The sequence below is a fragment of the Alligator sinensis genome, unplaced genomic scaffold (genome assembly GCF_000455745.1).
Source record: "Alligator sinensis unplaced genomic scaffold, ASM45574v1 scaffold1451_1, whole genome shotgun sequence".
Lineage (NCBI taxonomy): Eukaryota > Metazoa > Chordata > Crocodylia > Alligatoridae > Alligator > Alligator sinensis.
In genome coordinates, this window is record NW_005842351.1 from 1041590 (window position 1) to 1062461 (window position 20872).

At 44.9% G+C, this 20872-nt stretch overlaps 1 protein-coding gene across 3 annotated transcripts in view; it reads right to left on the reverse strand.

Annotated features, from left to right (window-relative positions):
- Positions 1-20872, reverse strand: part of LOC102382159 (actin-binding LIM protein 1) — a 173541-nt gene that overhangs the window by 60578 nt on the left and 92091 nt on the right. For all 3 annotated transcript variants that reach the window (XM_025210475.1, XM_025210477.1, XM_025210476.1), the window contains exons 3-4: positions 18352-18535; positions 14447-14556 (exon numbers count right to left, since the gene is read on the reverse strand). In XM_025210475.1, coding sequence (XP_025066260.1) covers positions 14447-14556; positions 18352-18535 — 294 coding nt within the window. The remainder of the gene's footprint in view (positions 1-14446; positions 14557-18351; positions 18536-20872) is intronic.

Below are 20872 nucleotides of genomic sequence, written 5' to 3' on the forward strand. Positions count from 1 at the left end.
CCAGCAGCGTGCAGACAGGCTAGTGAAGGACTGGAAGGGGTTGACAGCAAGGCTCTAACTACAAAATGCCAGGCTGTCTCAAACACACCTACTGCCAAGTCTTCAGCTACCTCTGGGTCTGCTTTGAGGAGACTACTCATGACAGCATTAGCACTTGTGAAGCACAGGGAAGTTAGAAGAGGGAGCGGGTAATTTGTAATGAGTCATAAGAGCCTTGTCTGTATTAAGTGCAAGTGTTTTAGTGTCCAGTACAGCTGCGACTTCCACCCCCCAACCCTATTTTCTGAAGGCATTGCTAAAAACTGCCCTCACCTAACAAGAACACTGCTCCAGAGAAAATAATTGCATCTCTGAGGGCATCCCTGAATGAGCTACCCAAATCTTCCACACACCTCTACTACAATACCACAATAAACTCCCCATTGACTGCATACCCCCGGTTGTCACATAGCATCCTATGTTGCAACCTATAAAAAAGATCTTTAAACAGTTATACCATGTACTTAAAGACAGCGGCACTTATTCCCAACCTCATCTCTCCCAAGCCTTCAAACAGACCTCCCACCTTGTCAAATTCACATTAGAAGCAAAGTCTCCTTTGCTCAACACATAGCCGTGGGAAAGGACCCAGTCTGAACAATTAATTAAAGCACCCGCACCGTCTTGTGTATTAGCGTCACCATGCTTCAAAATGGTGGCAGGGGCGTTTTAACTAAAGCTCGTTTGACAGACTTTTTTTAAAGCACCCCCAATGCCATTTTGAAGCATGGGAATGCTGATACACGAGACGCGGAGGCTGGCTGGTGCACGCTAATTAGCACACTCCAGCAGACTCAATTAATCGAGTCTGCTCCAAAGTAATTACAGCACATTGGAGCAGCCTCCCAGCATATGTGCAAGCACCCTTTATGCCTAAAAGCTTGTCTAACATCTCTCTCAACTATACTGTTGGTCCAACAAAAGCTATACTGTTGGTCCAAACAAATCCTGCTTCTTACAATATTCCCAGGACCATCATGGCTACAAGACTGCAATTGCTTCTTAGAACGGCTTGTGTGAGATGGACAGAAACCTGAGAGAGTCACCAAAGAGCTCTGTCACCAGAGCCCAGCCTAATCTGCTTTACGTAGAGATGACTGAAAAATGCAATTTGTATCTCCCAGGAGATTCTGACATTTCAAAATCTGTTTTTATTTGAGCTCATGCAAAACACCAAAATCTTAAAATATTTTGGGGAATGGAGATTTTAAAACATTTGGATTCAGATGCATTTATTGACAGGAAATGTTTCTATGATGTCATTCAAATAATGTAATTTATTCTGAAATATTTCATTTGGACTTTTTAATCTATTTGGTTTTTTTCTCATGTTGAACCATTATACATTTGTATCACATTAAAATCAACATGAAATATAAAAGTCAAGATATGAGGGCAAATTGAAACAAGAGCCTATTTGATTTTCCATCATTTTGCCATCAACGCATTCCCTGAAACCAGTTGGTTTCAAAGACAGAGTATATGCTAGGAAAACTGCTGAGATGAATATTTTTTGACAAGGTGTAGTTGTAAAGACACCTGCTGTTCATCCTTCTGTTGGACAGGATTTAGTTTAAAATAATACTTTGCCTGTCCACAGCAGAATCTTGATGCAATTTATAAGCAATTAAATATAGTTTTACAACACAACTATAGATTAAGAATCATGATACCTATTTGACAGCTGTGTAAACTGAGGCTGATCAACTGATCTTTCCAGAGCTATTAGGTGTCAGTGAGGCAGAAGCAGAACTAGATGCACTTGTCCCCAGCTGCCCTGAAGAGAAAGGGGCAGGGAACAAGCTACAAGAGGAAAAGTTAATCCAAGGAAACAATTCAAATTATACAAATGCTTCCAAGATCAAGAAAAGCTTTCCTTGAAAGTGTCCTTCTCAAGCACGGCACACCACAGTCACTTGGAAAGATAAAACATGTTAGCCAGCATGTTCTAATAAATCATTAGCCAATATGGATAATCCAGAGTTTGTTGTCTCTTACCAAAATGGAAGTTGTGCTTGCATCTACATTAGCTCCTTGAATTTAGTACTCATTAGTACACGTGGATGTGCTTTCTTAATTATAAGGAATAAGAGGGAAGTGAAATTTCAAGTCTACTGAATTCTTAACATGCACAAAAAGGGCATTGCAAAAGGGCAGAGACAAAAAATTGATGCCTTTAAAACAATTAAAAATGACTTATTTAAATAAAGAACTCTGGCTAGGAAAAGAATACCATTCTTTTTATAAATGAATCTGTTTAATTAATTCGAAATGATGGCAATCTATATTAAATTCTATATCTACAGAATGTGTCATTATCACCCAAATGATAGAACAATACAGAAGTTGGGCTGGAAGGGACCTCCAGAGGTCATCTAGTCCAGCCCCCTGCCTGAGGCTCCTAGGATCTTCCCTATCCAAACCATCCTATACAAACCATTAAACTCTACCTAAGACTACCATCAACCTTTACACAACACAGACCTAACACACTAACTTGCCACAGGTAAAGCAGAGGAACCACGGCAGCCAAAGTCTTGCTTTTATTAAATTAAATGATGTTCCCAAACATTCACCGCTAAACCTGAAAAGAAAGTCAAGCCATTGGACTGAGACAGTCAATGGCTACACACCTGGAACCAGTTGGGTGAAAAGCTAAACTAGCTTTTGCCTGTTGTCAGTGCAGGAAGAATATTTTCTTCATTTCAGTTTATTTAACCAGCTCAGTTCAATGACTAGTTCATTCAAAGTTAACCAACTATTGGGCAGTTAAAACAAGGAAGAAAGCTTGTTCTTCCTATTTGATCAATGTATAAAAAAGGTGTGGGAGGATGAGATCTACCTTTTTAAAATCTTGTTGTACATGATCAGCAGAAACAAACCTATTGGATTCATTACCTAAAGATAGTAGTTCCTTAATTAATAAACCATTTAAGATTTCAATGCAGAATTTTGATAAAATCCCTTTAATTCTGTAGGGTAGTACTAGTTAACCAAAAATTAAAATGCAGCTTTTCTGCATTTTTAATTTAAACCTCATTGCCATCCACATGTAGCTTGCAAAGTCACAAGTAAAAAATAAATCTAGTAAAGAAGAAATGTGGCATATACTATTTTTATATGCAAAAAGTAAACATTGAGAATATGAATAAATATAGAAACTGCTTGAATGGAAGCATTCCTACAGGCGCCAAGCAATATCATGTATTTATAAACCTCAATATTTTTATTACAAAGTATCCTGACAGTGTGAAGCAGATTGCATCTGTGCTTAATACAGTGCTAAAAATAATATAACCAGAAAGACAGAGAAACTCACAAAGGAAATGGTAAAAGAACTAGTTTGGTTGTCAGCATTGCTGCTTTGTTACACAGAATTATTTTTGTTGAGAGTCGTACATAAGAGGAATCACTGTTGGCTTCTCCTGGCTTTTTTTTAGTCTTACATATGTTGAGTATGTCAATACTAGTCTATCCTGGTTTCACTGCCAGCCTTGCTGAAGGTCTCCGATGTATAATGTGAGCTTTATCATAACTTAATTCACAGAACAGGGACCCTGAATCATTAACAAATGTATCTTTTCTCCCAGGTGTCTATTAAGCACTAGCTTAGTATTTATTATTACAATAGGACCCAGGAACTTCAATCAAGGTGTGAATGTGCTAGGCACTATACAGACAGGAAATAAAATAAATCCCCAACCTGGGGAGTTCACGTAGCAGGAGTCAGATGAAAGGCACACAAAACAGACTGGGATGAACAAAGAAAACGCTGCTGTGTAATCAGTGGGATTATTCACGTAACTCATTTATGTACATGCACAAATAATCACTCAGACATGCAACTGGCACTCATTTTTGAAAATGGCCTGAAAAAGGGGCAATGTGGTGCCAGTCTTTAAGGAGGGGAAGAGGGAGAATCCGGGAAACTATAGGCTAGTCAGTTTGACCTTGATACTGGGTAAAATTTTGGAAAAAAATTTCAAGAAGTCCATTTGTGAGAGACTAGCAGAAACCATGACGCTGAAGGATAGCCAACATGGTTTCTTTTGGGGCAGGTCATGTCTGACCAACTTCATCTCCTTCTATGATCAAGTAACGAACCGCTTACATGTTGGAGACGCGATTGATGTCATATACTTGGATTTTTAAAAGGCCTTCGATATGGTCTCCCATGACGCTCTTATGAAAAAACCTGGGGGAATGTGGGCTGGCAGAGCCCATGGTCAGATGGGTTGGGAACTGGCTAAGGGGCCGAACCCAAAGAGTGCTAGCGGACGGGTCTGTATCATCTTGGTGCAAGGTGGCCAAGTGGCGTCCCACAGGGTTCGGTTCTTGACCCTGTATGGTTCAACATCTTTAATAATGATTTAGATGAGGATACGGAAAGCATGCTGGCCAAGTTTGCGGACAATACTAAGTGTGCCCACCTGGCCTCAAGCAGCCGTTTGTGCGCTGCCTTGGCCCGGGTGGTCGGTGACGGATGTACCAGTGTTTCGTGTGGCCCCTGAGGTAGGTCTATATCACCCCAGTGGCCGCCCCCAAACTCGCCTGCCATGACTTTGAACATAATACCAGTGGGGAGGCAAGCCTCTGGAGGTCCCTCAGTGGTGGGTACTCTGCTTAACGGCTGTCCGTGGGGCTCCACCTCCCCTACACCCTAGCCTTACGCCAACCTCCAGTGGGACACTAGGTCTTGAGGTGGCCATTCATCCGGTGTAGCTGTGTCCTTGACTTCGATGCCTCCCTCGGATTTCATGTCCTGAGTGATTTACTCCTACAGTGGCCCACAGATGTACTAGTTGCCTAAGCCGGGCATCTACCCCCTTTGGGACAAACAAAAAGAGAGAATACACAACACGAGAAAAACAAAAAAGGAAGGAAACCGCAATGCCAGCGTTCCTCTGCCACACTCACTTCCCTGTGCTGAGGCCCTTTCTAGGCTAAGAGACTTAATTTATGTGGCCTGCTCGCCCCGTTACTGTACCCCATCCAAAAGGGGGAAAAGAAAAAAAAAATGAACAGAACAAAATATGGAGCTGGGTGGCTTATTGCATTGTTTCACCGGTCCTACAGTTAGGGTTTGAAGGGGTCCCCTCGTCGCTCCATCTGGGGAGTTTCTTTGCATCCGTCCCTGCCAACACTTCTTCTGTACCCAGTACCGGGAACTTTCGGGGAGATGACCCGTTGTCTCCCCTGGGTCTGCTACGGCTCCTTCTACTGGGCTGTTGCTTCTTTCATGCCGCCGAGTGCGGCTCGCGATGCCATTCTCCCTCTACGTTGTCTGCAGTGTCCTGCCCCTGATGTCCCACAGTCCTCTGAGCTTGAGTTCCATGCCGCCCGTGCTAGGAGCCTCTGCCGCCTCTGTTGCTGCTTCCTGTCTGGATCCCCTTTCCTTATGCAGACACCGGCCAGCGTCAGTGTAGAGAGCCTCCGCCGGCTCTCCTGCTCTCTGTCCGGATCTCCTGTGTGAGCACCAGCTGCTGGCAGTGTAGAAAGCCTCCGCCGGCTCTCCTGCTTTCCCTGCTGCTCCTGCAATGATCCTTTTTGTTTCTGCCGGCTGGTGATTGCCGGTGATGTCACCGGCTGGTCTCAGCTGAATAAAGACGCGGATTATAACCCGCACAGGCTCCCCTCTTCATTCTTGCAAGGCCGAGTGTCCTATTGCAGGTAAATAGTTTTTTTGTTTTTGTGTTTTTATACATGGGCCCCACTCCCGGAGTCCCCAGGGTGCAGCTCAGGGCTCTTTTATCTGAACACCCCCAGGACACTAAGTTATGGGGAAAAGTGGTCATGTTAGGGGATAGGATGAGGATCCAAGCAGACTTGGACAGGCTGGAAAGGTGGGTGGAGTGGAACCAGGTGTAGTTCAATAAGGATAAATGCATCTGGGAGAAGTAACTAGCAACATGAATATAAGCTAGGTGGCCAGCATGATGGCTGAAAGGGACCTCAGGGTTATGGCTGATCACAGAATGAACATGACCGGCCAGTGCAATGCTGTACTGGGATGTATTAACTGATGCGTTGTGAGCACAGCTAAGGAAGTGATACTTCCTCTCTACTCGGCACTGGTGAGACCCCAGCTGGAGTACTGTGTCCAGTTCTGGGCGCTGCACTTCAAAAAAGACATGGAGAATCTTGAAAGCGTCCAGAGAAGGGCCACATGAATGATCAAGGGCCTGGAGGACAAATCTTATGAGGAAAGACTAAGGGATCTGGGACTGTTCAGCTTGGGGAAGAGAAGACTGAGGGGAGACTTGGTGGCCATCTATAAGTATGTAAGGGGTGAATATCAGGAGCTGGAAGAAAAACTGTTCACTAAGGCACACCAGGGGATGACAAGGACCAGTGGCCAGAAACCATTAGAGGATGGTTTCAGGTTGAATGTAAGGAAGAACTTCTTTAGAGCAAGTGTGACCATAATCTGGAACAGCCTTCCCAAGGAGGTGGTGCAGTCCCCAACCTTGGAAGTCTTCAAGAGGAGGCTGGACAGGCACCTTGCTGGGATCATTTGATTTTAGCAGTATTCCTGCCAGAGCGGGGGGGGGAGCTGTTGCTGCTGCCTCTCCCTGGCTGGGTGGGGCCAGGGCTACCACCACTCCCAAGTTGCCCAAAGCTAGAGCTGCTGCCCAGAAGGTAAATGGCAGGAAGGTGCAGAAGGGAGGGGGGACAGGCAGCAAGAGGGCAGGCACAGCCATGGGGGGTACAAGAGCAGGGGAGGCAGGTGATGGGGGACAGGTACTTGGGACAAGTGGGGTGGGGGGGGGCAAGTAGCAGATGACAGGGAGGGCATGTGGTGGGGAACAGGCACCTAAGGGGAGCAAGGAGTAGGAGGTCTGGTCCTTGATCCTCACCACTGCTTTGAGGGAGATGCATTTAAGATGTCTCTCCAATAATTAGATTCTGTACGTGGAAAATCTTAACAAATTTATGTATAGAATCCAATTAAAACAAATTTATAATTTTCCACGCACAGAATCTAATTATTGGGGGCTGTCTTAAATTCAAAGACATATTGGATTCAAGTAAATATGGTAATTATGTATTTTCCAAAGGGAGAGAAAGCTGGTAAGAAATGTATACTTCATTTTTAGGTCAAAAGAGATGCATCTTTCCAAATGCAAACTGGTGTTGATAACTCAGAGAAGTAACTTGGAAAGGGAGTTTGCATAATCCTAAAATGTCTGGTTTTCATTTGAAACCAAGTTGGAGTTGTTACAAAATTGCTCCAATCCTTGGAAAGGGGTGATAAGTAATAAGTCATGGTCCCCTTAATGAGAATCACACAATGGACTGAGCAGACTCATTCTCAAACCTAGATACAATTTGGTACTCTTGTTTTTAAAGCGCCTTCACTAGTAATACCACAGAGAAAGCAAAATCTACTTCTGTGAGTTCAAAGATGACCTAGATTCTCTCTTTAGGCTTTTAAGGATGACCTCTAAACCAGAAGGCTGTGGGTTCCAGTCCCATTGGTAGTCATGGGTGAAACTGCAGTAGAGGTTTACTGGAATATGGGCTGAGCCACTTTGCTACTGAATGCACTTTTTACCCTGTCTCTTTTGGGCATCCATGTACAAATTAACGACTCCGGTCCGTGTCCCCCCGCCAAAATCAATGTCCATCTATACTATGGACTTCTAGCAAAAAAGTGCCCTGATTCTAGCACTAGGTCAATGGCACGAGTGGGAATGTGTTGCCAAAATCCCCAATGTCGATACATCCAACAGAATTAACTTTGTTTTGCAACTGATTTCCCTCCACCTCAACCCCCAACTAAGACTCAAACATCCCAGACTTAGGGAGGTCAGATGAATGGGCACTGTTGTTTGTCACTACCCTCTTGCTCCCTCAACTATTTTTGGTATGCTCAAAAATTAAAAGGCATGACACAAACCAAACAATATTCTTCCTAGGGACACAAGGAATTAAGGCACAAATGTGCCTTCTAACTGCTTTAAAAGGGGAGGAGGACGTGTTGTTCTGGGGTGCACACCAGGTGTTATGATCTGTTACATCTGTTCCTGATCCTGTAGCCATGCGAGGGTAGCAAAATGACTCTAATTTTGTCCCTGACTTCAAAAACATTAAAGATGCAGGAGTTTTTTTACACTTAGGTCACTAAGGTCACTTAGGTCATCAGTAGCAAATAGATGCAACAGATACATGGTAAATGTTTATATCTGTGCGGGCCGGGAGCGACCCGAGCCCTTTTCCGTGCTGCACGCAGGCAGCCAGCACGCCAGCAGCCCGGGCCGGGAGCGACCCGAGCCCTTTTCCGTGCTGCACGCCAGCAGCCCGGGCACGCCGGGTTGGAGAGGGAAGGCTGTCGAGCTGGAATTAGGCACAGACGCGTAGCGGTAGTTTTAAAGATTGTTTACTTACACCGAGATGGCAGTGGTGTAGGCTGGAAAACTTGCTTGAGTTGCAGTTACAGACAGGAAACAAAACAAAACTCGAACCTGCAGGGCACGAGGGTACGTCGCAAAGGGTTTTGGCGATGGGAAGATGTAAAACACGAGGGTATGTCGCAATGGGTTTTCGGCGACGGGAAGATAAACCTGCAGGACTCGAACCCGGGTAGAAGAGCTCTAAGGCCGGTCGTAAGGACTCACACGAAGTTTGCTAGGCTCCGTGGGTCATTCTGCTACACGAAGTTTGCTAGGCTCCGCGGGTCCGGTTCTCTTGTGCGCGGGAAGGGGTACGTCTGGACTGCGATCGGCGGCGGTCGTGGAGTCCTCCAACTTGGGCGGAAACCACTCAAGCCTTTTATACAGCTAGCAAGCCAATCACTAGCCGCCACGTGTGAATAATTTAGAACTGGCCAATAATGGGGCTCGAATTAGCATACAAATGGCGGGAACTCTTTGCAACGAGCATCTCTGTGCTGCAACAAAGAAATGCACCCTGCAAAGAAAGCTTCAAATTGGTGGGAAATTCTCCCTTGCACTGGGGTTCTCTTTTGCAGCAGAAAACTCCACCGTGCAAGGAAGCTGTAATTTAGCGGGGACAATTTAGCAGTGCCGAAGCACACAAAAACAAAAATCACACCCTTTGGGTTGTGACAATATCGTTATGCTTTGATACTGATACAGCTGTTACTTCTGTCTGGACCCAATGGTTTTCTCTACTTTCTGTGCTACTGGTACCTCTTAGCCTCCTACATTTCTGCATCTAAATGCCCAGATCCCACAAATCTGTTTTACAGATCAGAACTAAGAGGCCCACAAAGGGTACATCTACACCAAACTATAGGTGTGATTAAAAAGGCTAGGTTAGGCCCACTTTGTATTGTCCCCAGCACTGACCTGTCCCTGCTCACGCCCCAGTTGTGCAGGGAAGCCCTCCAAGGACATCCCTCACAGCTGCACTGAACCATACCAAAGACAGAGGTCTTGAGAGCAGCCACAGAGAGGGAAACCCCTATAGCCATGGCACCACATCTCTGGGGTTAGCATGTGCAAGTAGAAGCGGGTAGGAGGAGGCTGCTCAGGAATATCCCCACTCGGACATGCTGGGAACATGATGTAGACCTATCCCAAGTTATTAAGGCACTTCTGCAAGCTCATCATGAACTCTGTAGCAGAGCACAGAAATGAAGCAGGTTTCCCAAGTCCTAAGCTCTACCCAGCCCTTCCTCTCTATAGATCTGCATTAACTATGTTGCCTCTCTAACAACATCAAGACAATCAATCATGACTATCAGAAAAAAGTGACAGCTATGGTTCCTGAACAGCACCTGCCACAAGGACTTCTATGTATATAAGATGATCAAAAATTTTTGGACAGGGAAGGCTACAAAGGGATTATCCCAAGGTATAAAAGGCATCATGCTGTAGAGCTGAAGAGAACGCACAATGCCCATTAGCAAATGTATCAGTTACTGTACTGCCAAAAGCGTATAGATACCTGATCCCCACTCTCTCCCCCACCCAACAACCAAACTAGGGAGACAAGATGGGCCCAGAGAAACTTTTTCCTGTATAATTTTAGGAACATGTCAGGAAAAGAACAAGTGGATAATTCTTGAAAGACAAAGAGCAGAGGAATCCTACTACCATACAGCAGAGTTGTAAAAGGAAGCATCTGCTCTGGGGGGTGGTGGACCAGCTAGTGGCAGTGGCTGCCATTCTCATCCCCTCAATGTCAGCGCCCTAGGCTTGTACCCTAGTCACCCACCCCTAGAGGTGCCATTTTCATACACAATGGAGAAATTGGACACTGCATAAAACAAACACAGCAAATGAGCAAGCAATCCTCATTCTCATGTGGTTGAGAAAATACCTAACTTTCATAGATTTCATAGACATTAGGGCTGGAAGGGACCTCGGAAAATCACTGAGTCCAGCCCCCGGCCCGAAGGGCAGGAAGTCAGCTGGGGTCACAGGATCCCAGCAAGATAAGCATCCAATTTTCTCTTGAAGGTGTTCAATGAAGGTGCTTGAACCACCTCTGATGGCAGGCTGTTCCAGACCTAGGGGGCTCGGACAGTAAAGAAATTCTCCCCTATGTCCAGCCTGAAACGGTTTTGCAGTAGTTTATAACCATTCAACCTCGTCATCCCTTGGGGTGCTCTGGTGAACAAATGTTCCCCCAGATACTGGTGGTCACCCCTGATAAACTTATAGGTGGCCACCAGATCATGGCCTGAGCCTGCGCTTTTCCAGGCTAAAGAGCCCCATAGCTCTCAGCCTATCATTGTAAGGTCTGTTTTCCTGACCTCTGATCATGCGCGTGGCTCTTCTCTGGACTCTCTCAAGCTTCTCCACATCCTTTTTGAATTGTGGAGCCCAAAACTGGATGCAGTACTCCAGCTGCGGCCTCACCAAGGCCGAGTACAATGGGAGAATGACGTCCTGGGATTTGCCTGAGAAGCATCTATGAATGCAAGCCAGCATTTTGCTCGTTTTACTAGCCGCAGCATCATATTAAAGGCTCATGTTCATCTTGTGGTCAATGATGACCTCCAAGACTCTTTTTGCACTGCCAAGCCTATAAGGATCCTGCAGGTTTTTCTTCCCAAGGTGGAGAACCTTGCATTTTTCGGTGTTAAACACCATCAGGTTCTCGTCCACCCATTTCCTGAGCCTGTCCAGGTCAGCCTGGATCACCCTCCTGTCCTCAGGTGTGGATGCTTTGCCCCAGAGTTTGGAGTTTGGCCAGTCCGCTTCTGATTCCAATGTCCACATTGTTAATGAAGATGTTGAACAATATGAGTCCAAGGACAGAGCCTTGGGGGACCCCACTGGTCACAGGGCACCGCGACAATTGACTTCCGTCAGTTACCACCCTCTGGGTCCGACCACAGAGCCAATTTGCCAGCCAGGGGATCATGGTGGACCCGAGGCCACAATTGGCCGGTTTTGCCAAGAGGTGATCGTGGGATAACAGATCAAAGGCTTTTTTGAAGTCAAGATATATGCCAACAATCTCTTCTCCCTTGTCCAGGTGATAGGTCACCTGGTTGTAAAAGGAAATTTGGCAGAGTATGGAAACCTTTGAGGAACGCAAGTCAGCTCTAGGCTTTAGATTCCAGCTGATGGTCCTAGTCCCTCTCTATTATCAGAATTTACATCTATACAATACTGTTCTGCCTCTATCTTGTGGCTGCTCTGTCTCCATCTACATCTCCTCTCTCTTGTATTTTGCTTCACATTTATCAGGTTGTTAAACGGAAAAAAGTTAATGAGCCCAAACATAACCCATTATATGTTCAGAGCTATTTGCAGGCATTTAGCCTCATATTTCATGTTAACATCAATGAAATCCACGTAGCTAATTCACTGTCTGGGACTTGGAATATTTAAGAGGTAGGAAAGACTTAATTATGAATGAGGTTTGTTCACATTTTGCCTCAGTGCTTCAGGAATGGAGGTGAAAGGATGCCAGAAGGAAGAGACGTGGATTTAAAAAGCTCTTTGTAAAAAAAAAAAAAAAGAATCTTTCCTTCCTTAGGATAATGCATTTGGAGTTAAGGAAATATATTAATTATGTACAAAAAGGTAAAGGTGCCATATAGATTCAGCTAATTCCAGCTGAAAGTGGGAGATTAATTATTTAGGAATTTTTCCTTCTGCTTTCCACTGACGTAGCATGAGAAGATGTTGGAGTGTTTTAGGTCTGTAGTATTCAAGAGATACAACCTTTGAATTTAAAGGTATTTGCTTTCCTATGAAACCATTCCAAACCAGCTGCAATATCATTTGCCTGAACTTTGAAGAAACAGAGATGAGCAAATTACACGTTAACAATGATGCAAAGAAGAAAAATCTTTAGTGGGTACCTAGCCTTTTTCCTTGTTACATCAGTCAATCCCTGTTCCCATCTTTCCTTTTTAAAATAAGCTTCCTCCGTAATCAACTTAAAAGTAACCATAGGAAACTGCCCATGGTATATAAGACATAAAACAGATGCACTGTACAAATTAAATTTTGTTCTGAATAGAAATGAATTTAAAATACATTATTTTAAAAAAGGGAAAAGGCATCAGAAAAGATTGATGATGTCTCCAATTCAGTCTGCAAAAAGAGAAATAGAAGAGATCTGGAATATTTTATGCTAATTAAAGTTTACTTTTTGGTGCCAGCAAGCAAGACTCCTCAGCCCTAAGTGTATTCTAGAGTTGAAAAGGTGAGTGGTGAATCCTGGAAGAACTACAGTTGAGTTGTAAGCCTTACAGATACAGCCAGTACACATTTTTATTTTTATATTGTGGTGGAACTTCGCACTAAAATGGCTAGAAACCCTGCAAACTGGGTCTGGCTACTTGCTTCTATATACAAAGACACAGAACACATGCGGTAAAAGGGACACACTTCCCAACAGCACTCTTAGGGGTAAGAATCATCTGTTAGCGTGTGCTGATAAGGCAGCTTGCAGAGTAGGATCCCTAAACAGATCATTGTCACCTTTGGGTACAAACATAAAATAATTTATTAGTATTAGAACCTGTGGCTTTCATAAGGGAATCCAGGAAGCAGTAACGTCAGGAACGTGTTAGTGTAATGGATTAAAAAAAAGCACCATCTTTTATAAAATAAATGTCATGTAAGTAGCATCTCCCTAACCAGTCTGTAGGAAACTAATCCAGGAGGTGCAAGCAGGTTTTTTCCACCAATACCTTTTACTGGAATTATTCAGTTGATAATGCAACTATAGGATGATCACTGCTACAACCATGCTCCCCCTGCAATGGGAAGCAATTCTAGGAGTTGGATGGTCATTTCTTGGACTGCCGAGCTCCCGGGGTACCTGCAAGAGTACATAAGGCTCTGGAGCTTCCCTTGGGCACCTGGATTCTCCCCCAACTGATTGTGTTGAGACATTTATAATTTATATGAGAATGCAGAATGCCTTTTGACAACACCAGGAGTAGTGCTGTCTACTGGCGTGAGAAAGAGAAAAATTACATCTCAAGAAGCCTTTTGCCAATCCCCACTTTGCTAAGTGACTGGCTGCTTGAAATAACTTTCCTGAGCTTCAGTCTACTCATTTATAGAACAAGGATATTGTCCAACTTTGCCCTTACAGAACAGCTAGGATTGCAAAGCAAGCACCATTCTTCCCCATAACACACAGATGGTCCAACACCAGTAGGAAAGGCAAGACCTCTAGAGAAATGAAGAAAGATCAAAAACAAGACTAAGGCAACCAAAGCAAACACGCTTCAGAAACATCTCTGCATTATCAACAGGAAGAACCTGAGGGTCTAAGAGACTTTTCTGTCCATAACTCCTATGACTCCCAGAGGTAAAAATCAATCGGTGTCATCTTATAACAAACTGCTGATAGACGATTTTCATATTTGATTTTAAAAGCGTTAAAATGCAGCAGCAAACCACATTCATTTCCCAGCCAAGCCCTTTGCGTTTCTTCTTTTCTCTCTCTGTTTTTTTTTTAAACATCACCAGAGATTTCAGTCACTGTAATAGCCTGCACTAGAGGTACTATTCAGACAATTCTGGTGGCACTATACTTAAAGGATAATGTAATTAAGTTAAAATGTTGTGGATTAGAAACCAGAATTAATTTCCCCTGATGTAGCCCTTTTTAATTTAAATAAACCTGTGCAATCACACAGGAAGAAGTCTAGGGCCTACTTACTCCAAAACCACCTATTTCCTCAAACAGAATATGTGCCTGTAAAGGAACATCGACTTTTTCTTTCAAAATATCTTCAGACAGAGATTGTAGTTACTTATTCGGGATTGGGGGCTGGACTAAATGACCTCCTGAGGTCCCTTCCAACCCTACTTTGCTATGATTCTGTGATTATAAGTATATGCTTTTGCCACTCACAGAACCCACAATTAATTTACAGACCTTTCTTAAAAACTAAAACACATTTCAAACTATCAAGGACCCTGGACATTGAGAACCTTAGAAAAGATAATGGAACACTTACTGCTGGTGCTGGACACCTCTTTCGGACTGAATGACATTGGTTGAGCACACATTTGACAGAGACAGTCCCTTCCATTAAAGGTAACTCGGTCTCCTGGTGGAAATGGGCGCCTGGAATGTGAAAGAGAAAAATTAGTTTAAGCCAAGGCTATCCTCGCAGTTTTATACTCGGCCTTGTGTCTTCAGTCTGCTGCCTTCCTCCGGGTACAATCAGTATCTTACAGAACCCCAGGCCAAACTATGTCTGAAATGTGGCCTTGATAAAGCCAGGCAGCTGGAGGAAGTCCAAAGGATAAATGCTCCACAATCACAAGAAAAGCGGAAGTTAGACTGACTGTACTGTTGGTTTCCAGAAGCTATCAAAATGCATAGCATCTATGGAGAAGCAGACAGTAGAGTTCGCTTAGACTCAACAGATCCTGCAAGGGTAGTGGCAACATGACAATGATGACCCCCAGCAGCATGAAAAGACAGAAAAAGGGAGACAGTTCATAGGGTTGGTCCAGAAATATAGGGTATGACTACACGGCACAATACAACTAATGCAGAGCTAGCTCAAGTACCAGAAGCAGCCTTGCTGTGAGATCTGGGCATCCCACCCCCTTGTAGTAAAGCAGCTGCTCTGCTTCTAGTACCTAAGCTATCTCTGGTATTTTGGCATAACATTGCATTATGCCATCCAGACATACCCAAAGAGCTGTTCAGTTCACAAGCAGAGATAATTATATCGAGATTGGTGGAGTTGCCCACAGAAACAGCCATGTTCCTACTGCTAGAACTCTGAGCAGATATCCACACTACAAACCCATAATTGGCACCTTTGCTGATGCTGCTGGTGGAGAAGTTAACAGGCTATCGAGACTGGCATTTCCTGGCATCCCCAATGTAAGGTGGTACAGCACAATAGATACCTGTACTGCTGCTGAGCCTGGCTGTACTCATTTAGTGGATTAATGCAAAATTTCTGCCTTCAAGGCTGAGATCCAGCACCATTACTAGCACTCAGCTCAGTAAAACCAGCCCCAAATTCCTGAAACTCCAAGTCTTCTAAAAATGGAGTAGTTTTCATTTCCTGCTGCACGCTTTCTGCAACCCAGCCCACTCGGAACTGCTCACAACTACTTCACAAATCAGCACCAACCAGCTGACTGGTGGGATTGGGCAGAGCAAGTCTGTCAGGGTGGCACAGCCAGCGATGCTTCAGCTTCAGCTGTGCTGACTGTACTGCTGCTTCAGCCCAGTGCTCTTGCGGTGGGCCCAGGGCCATGCACTGATACCTGGGCTGCTACCATGTGGGCTCTCATCTGTTCTGACAGCTCGGGCAAGAAGTCCTGTCCTCACAACTACAACATCAGCAAGAGCCAGTGTTTTGGCCATGGAGCCACCAGGAATAGAGCATCAGACCTGCTCCCTGTCTCGCACAATGGCCAAGGACAGCCTCAGTTAGGCAGCAAGGGTGAGGGAGCTCCCCGCAAGCGGGGACAGAAGTTTATTAAAGTGGGGGTGTCCGTGGCCATGATCAGCCAGTAGTCACAGCAGCAACAGGGACAGGGCAGCATCAGTGAGAAGGGGCAGCTGCAGAAAGCCGAGCAGCACAGTGAAACCTAAGAGGGAACCTGTAAAAGTAGGAAACCTACCAAATTTCCTTTCCATTTCCACATTAGGATTTCCCACTTACACAGACTGAATATATGTAGTTCCCAATTAGGCATTCCAGGACTGTAGACATTTTTTGACTTGAACAGGCTTCTGGCTTTTACAGGGTCTATCTTAGAAAGGCCACTGTATAATGAAAAAAGTATTCATGCTCCAAAGAACTTCTAGTATAAAGCACACAATCACAGAATCATAGGTCGTGTGTAGACGAAACGACGGGTATGTGTGCACGACACTTTAAAGCCAGCTAAATGCTTTTGCACCGCTTTAATGGTGTCAGCGTTTGCACACCTTGGCAGCATGTTGCGCATTAATTCCAGCTGCTGTAGGAAATTTGGCAGCATAATGACTTCGGGCGTAACAAACTAAAACTCCTCTGAGGACTTTTAGTTTGCTGCCCCTACAGCTGCGAAGCGAAGCACTGGGCTCCATGCAACTTGGGCTCTGCAGAAAGCCCATGCAGGCAGCCTGGCAGCAGCCTGGGAAGGCAGGCTCCACCCAAGAAAAGCAGCAAGCCTGATGTTTTCTGGTTTTTCCCCTGAAGCCTGCCTGCCTAAGCTGCGTGGGGGCCTGGTGCTTCCCTCTGCGGCCGCTGACACAGAGGGAAGCACCAGCCCCTCTCCTCATAGCAGCCCAGGGACGGCTCCACCTGACGGCAGCTCACCCTCCCCTCCCCACCACCAGAGAGGCAGGTAAGTCAGTGTGTGCATGACACAGGGGTTTAAAGGGACCTAAAGTGAAGCGGTGTTTTTAAAAACCCACTGCTTCAGTTTAGGGCCCCCGTTTTGTCTACACATACCCATAGGAAGAAAGACTGGAAGGGACATAGGGCAAGAGACAAAAGATGGATACAACAGCAAGGGCAAGCAGAAGGTGAAAGTGAGAATTATGATCAATATAGTAAGCAGTAGTCACAGCAGACCAACTGTCTAGCCATCAAACCGTAGGGATCTTCTCTAACTCCGTGAGAAGACAAACACAGAACACTAAATGTCTGAGACAGATGAGGACAGATCACTACAGTACACTGTGCTAGCACAGCAACATCACTTCCATTACCCATGTTAGCATGTTCAGAGCTAGCTCGGGTATGGCCACGTGGTACTGCATTGTGACATATAGACATGTGTAGGATGATCCTACAGTGCGAGCAACTGCAATGAAATGTTATTCTCTATCTGGTACATTTCTGTTTCAGAAGATGCTACTTCTGTTGTCACAGGTTTGTCCCTTCTTTTATCATATTCTTCTAGTAACTAGGATAAAATCATTGTGACCTTTGCATATCAGGTTGCTTGATTATATGAAAGAATCCAGAAGACTGGGAAGTTCCTCCTTCTCTTTCTTTCTTTCTTTCCTGTGCCTTGCATAGGTTTAAAGAAAAGCACAACGCACCAGCACTTTGTTTAATTTCTTAAACACCATAAAGAATGCTTCTTTGACAGAAACTGATTAAAATTTTCACATAAGAACATGCAAAAATATTTCCCAGCCAAAGGATAACACCTCAGTCCTACAGACACATATGGACATGAGAAATAGGACTCATGCAGGAACTGCTATAGATTAATATGAAAAGAATTATGGTTGTCCTTAAGGGTCTGCCAGCCCTGGGAACTACTGGACACTGGTGAGTATAGCAGAGATGAAAGAAAAGACAAGGTACATTGGAATAGGATTGGGAGCCAGGGGCCTTGACCAGGAGATAGCTCCTTTGTAGATGTGAAAACCAGCACCTGGCCAACACACAAAGGATGGAGCCACTGATTTCCAGTGAGAAGCATGAGCTGCTACAGTTTGAGCTACAGAGCTGCAAAGGAGTCTCTAGAACTTACAAATCAGTAGGCTAGATTGGGCCCAAGAAGTTAACTATTGCTACAACTTTCCCAGATCTAAAATGGGGTACTGAAAAGCTGCTAGTTCTGAGCATGGTTGCTTAAAAAACCCATATGCTCTGTGTAACATGACCCTTGCTTCAGCATGTAAAGCCCAATATTAAATTCCCTTCTGGATGAGAACAGCATTTGTGAGTGGGTACAGAGGATGATACCAAACAGAATCGCTTTGCTAGTAGATGCTTCCTAGATAAATGAATGGTGTTATGAGTCCCACAAGGTCAGGCCACAGAAAAATATTCCCAACCTAACACCTTTTAATGGAGAACTTTTAGAGTTGTGTCCAATGATGATGCAGCTCTCCCTCTCTCTTGTGTTGGGGTTAAAGCCACAGAAGCTGAAAGGGCCAACTTACTTGCAAATAGTACAGGCAAAGCAATTCGGATGGTAGGTTTTGCCCAGAGCTGTCACTACTTCTCCTTCAACAAATTCACCGCAGCCGTTGCAGCGGGTTCCATACATGCGCTGGTAATCCAACGTGCAGAGGTACTCCCCGTTCTTAATGAAAAAGCCTCCCTGTGCCAGGTCACAGCCACACACTGGAAAAAGCAAACACACAAATCAGTAAGAGATATGTTTAAATCAGATCACCGGGTCAGAACCAGACCCCTGCACTTCAGCCACCCAAGCGTCTGCAGAGATGAGTTACTTAACAAATAGGGTGAGTTTGGTGGTCTTGGTCTGTCATTCAATGAGTGTTGGTCTTCGTCACCAGTGCGCTATGCCATATGGTAATGATGACCAGCATACCCTGGTACTAGAATATAGTATTTCCGTGCTTGTCTCCTTCCCAAGCCTGAAAACCACCTTATTTAGTCTGCCTGTCTGATTTCATTCCAGTGCTCTGAAATTATCTTATGAAGAGTCTGAGGAAGTGTATCCTTGGGACCCACCAGGACACCAGTACAGATGGGGGACAGAATTTAACATTGTCATTTATTAGAGAATATTAGAGATTACAACTCCTTAAACTGAAATTGCTCCTAGTTGAACTGAAATGAATTTCACCAACCTTAACCGTGAGAGAGAGGCTTTAGTGGACAGTTAACTGAGGCTCTACCCCTTTTTGGTCCCTGGTGATGCAGATTATGCAGTAGTGTGGCACCCTGCCTGCATGCTGGGGTTGCGGTAGATGCAGGTGTGCCCTACAGACAAGTGCTGAAGGACAAGGGGTCTGCCCTCATCAGGTGCACTTTGCATTACATTTGGTCCTGATCAGCAGCAATTTACCTCTTGACTGTGCAGTGACTGCTTTATAATCTGCTCACTTCTCATGGCTGATTTATGGATGCAGACCTTGAGGGCAGGAGACACTATGAAAATACAGGGGCTGAAAAGTGGCACCCCTCGGCTGGAGGTCACAGTTGGCATGACCAGCCAGGAAGATCCTATCACAATGAGTACTTTTAAGCATTAAGGGCCTACCCTGCCCGGATTACTGTGCAGTGAGAACAGCAACTTCCTGGAAACGGAAGAGCTCATTTGACTAGGATTCTGGACAAGGATAAGACACAGCCTCAGGTGGTGCATGCAGGGACTTGGCCTTCCACTTCTGAAAGCGTTTCAAACTCCAGCAGGTAGGATCTCCTCCCACCACCTTGCAGAGCAAGGAGAGGGCAGAGAGGATCCCCTGGGACCAGCAAGAGCACCAGATCACCCATTACACGGACCCATACAGTCAATGAGAAGTCTGTCTGCAAGAGATAGGGTGAAGCCCCAAGTGATTAGCGAAATCTCTGCAAGGGAATAGTTAGAACATGGAACTGAAGTTTGAATTCCTGGTTCCCTCCCACTTCTGCCACCGCCCTACCAGGTATGTCTACACAGCACAATACAGTGCAGTATAGAGATACCTGGCCTGGCTTGAAGACTGGAAGCATGGAGCCCTGAGCCAACACATCTAGATTTCTTCTGGTAACTCTTTTATTGCTAACTTAGCTCCCTTGACACTTCACTGCACAACAGAGACATAGCTGCTGTATGACCTCGAGCAAATCATTTCAGATTCCACCGCTGAATAGTTAAGCGGGGGGTGGAGGGGTTAACCATGCAGGCATCAGCTGAATCTGCTGCTACTGTTTCATCTGTCTGCACCTACCCACAGTATGTGAAAGCTGAACCAGGACATCCTATCCCAAAAGAAGCAGGGTTAGTAATACAACAGTTTTATTTCACTCTTTGTGGGATTAAACATAAAGATGGAGCAGAATCAACTTATACACGGATAGGAACAATCCCAGAAAACTGTACAGCTTCATCTGCCCATCACCAAACAGGGAAATGAACACACAGGCCAGTGGGGATCATGGTATTTCCCTGCCTGCCAAGAGCGTTGTGCGGTTTCGCTCAATGCTTGTGAAATGCTTTGAGATCTGGAGGCCGAAGGTATGATAAAAACAGTAATTTTGTTTTTCAAACAGCAGAAGTTACCAGGTGACTTAGCAGAAAAATAATGCTGGTGGAGCTGGCAAGGGAACTTCCTCAAGGAATCCAAGAAAAACTGACCCCAGCCAACAGGACAGTTTCCCAGGGCTGCTATGTGGAGCAGGATGTTTCCAAAGGCTCATTTCTCTGTGCTTCACAGCCAGTTTGCTGTCCTGGCCCTGTCCCACCAAGATCCTATGCAACTACAGCAGAAAGGAGATGAGTAGAGGTCAACTCCTTGCTTAGGAGTTAGGTAATGCAGTCACAAACAGGACACTCAGCATCTCTCTGACCGGGGCTCCCATTTCACAGAGAAGCCAACTGACCAGGACAGAGGAAACTTCTCGAATCCAGGCTCAAACACCTGAAATACTGATATCAACTTGGACTGCTGACGTTTATATCAGGTTACATTATTCAACAGAACAGCATCACAGGGAATATTATGAACC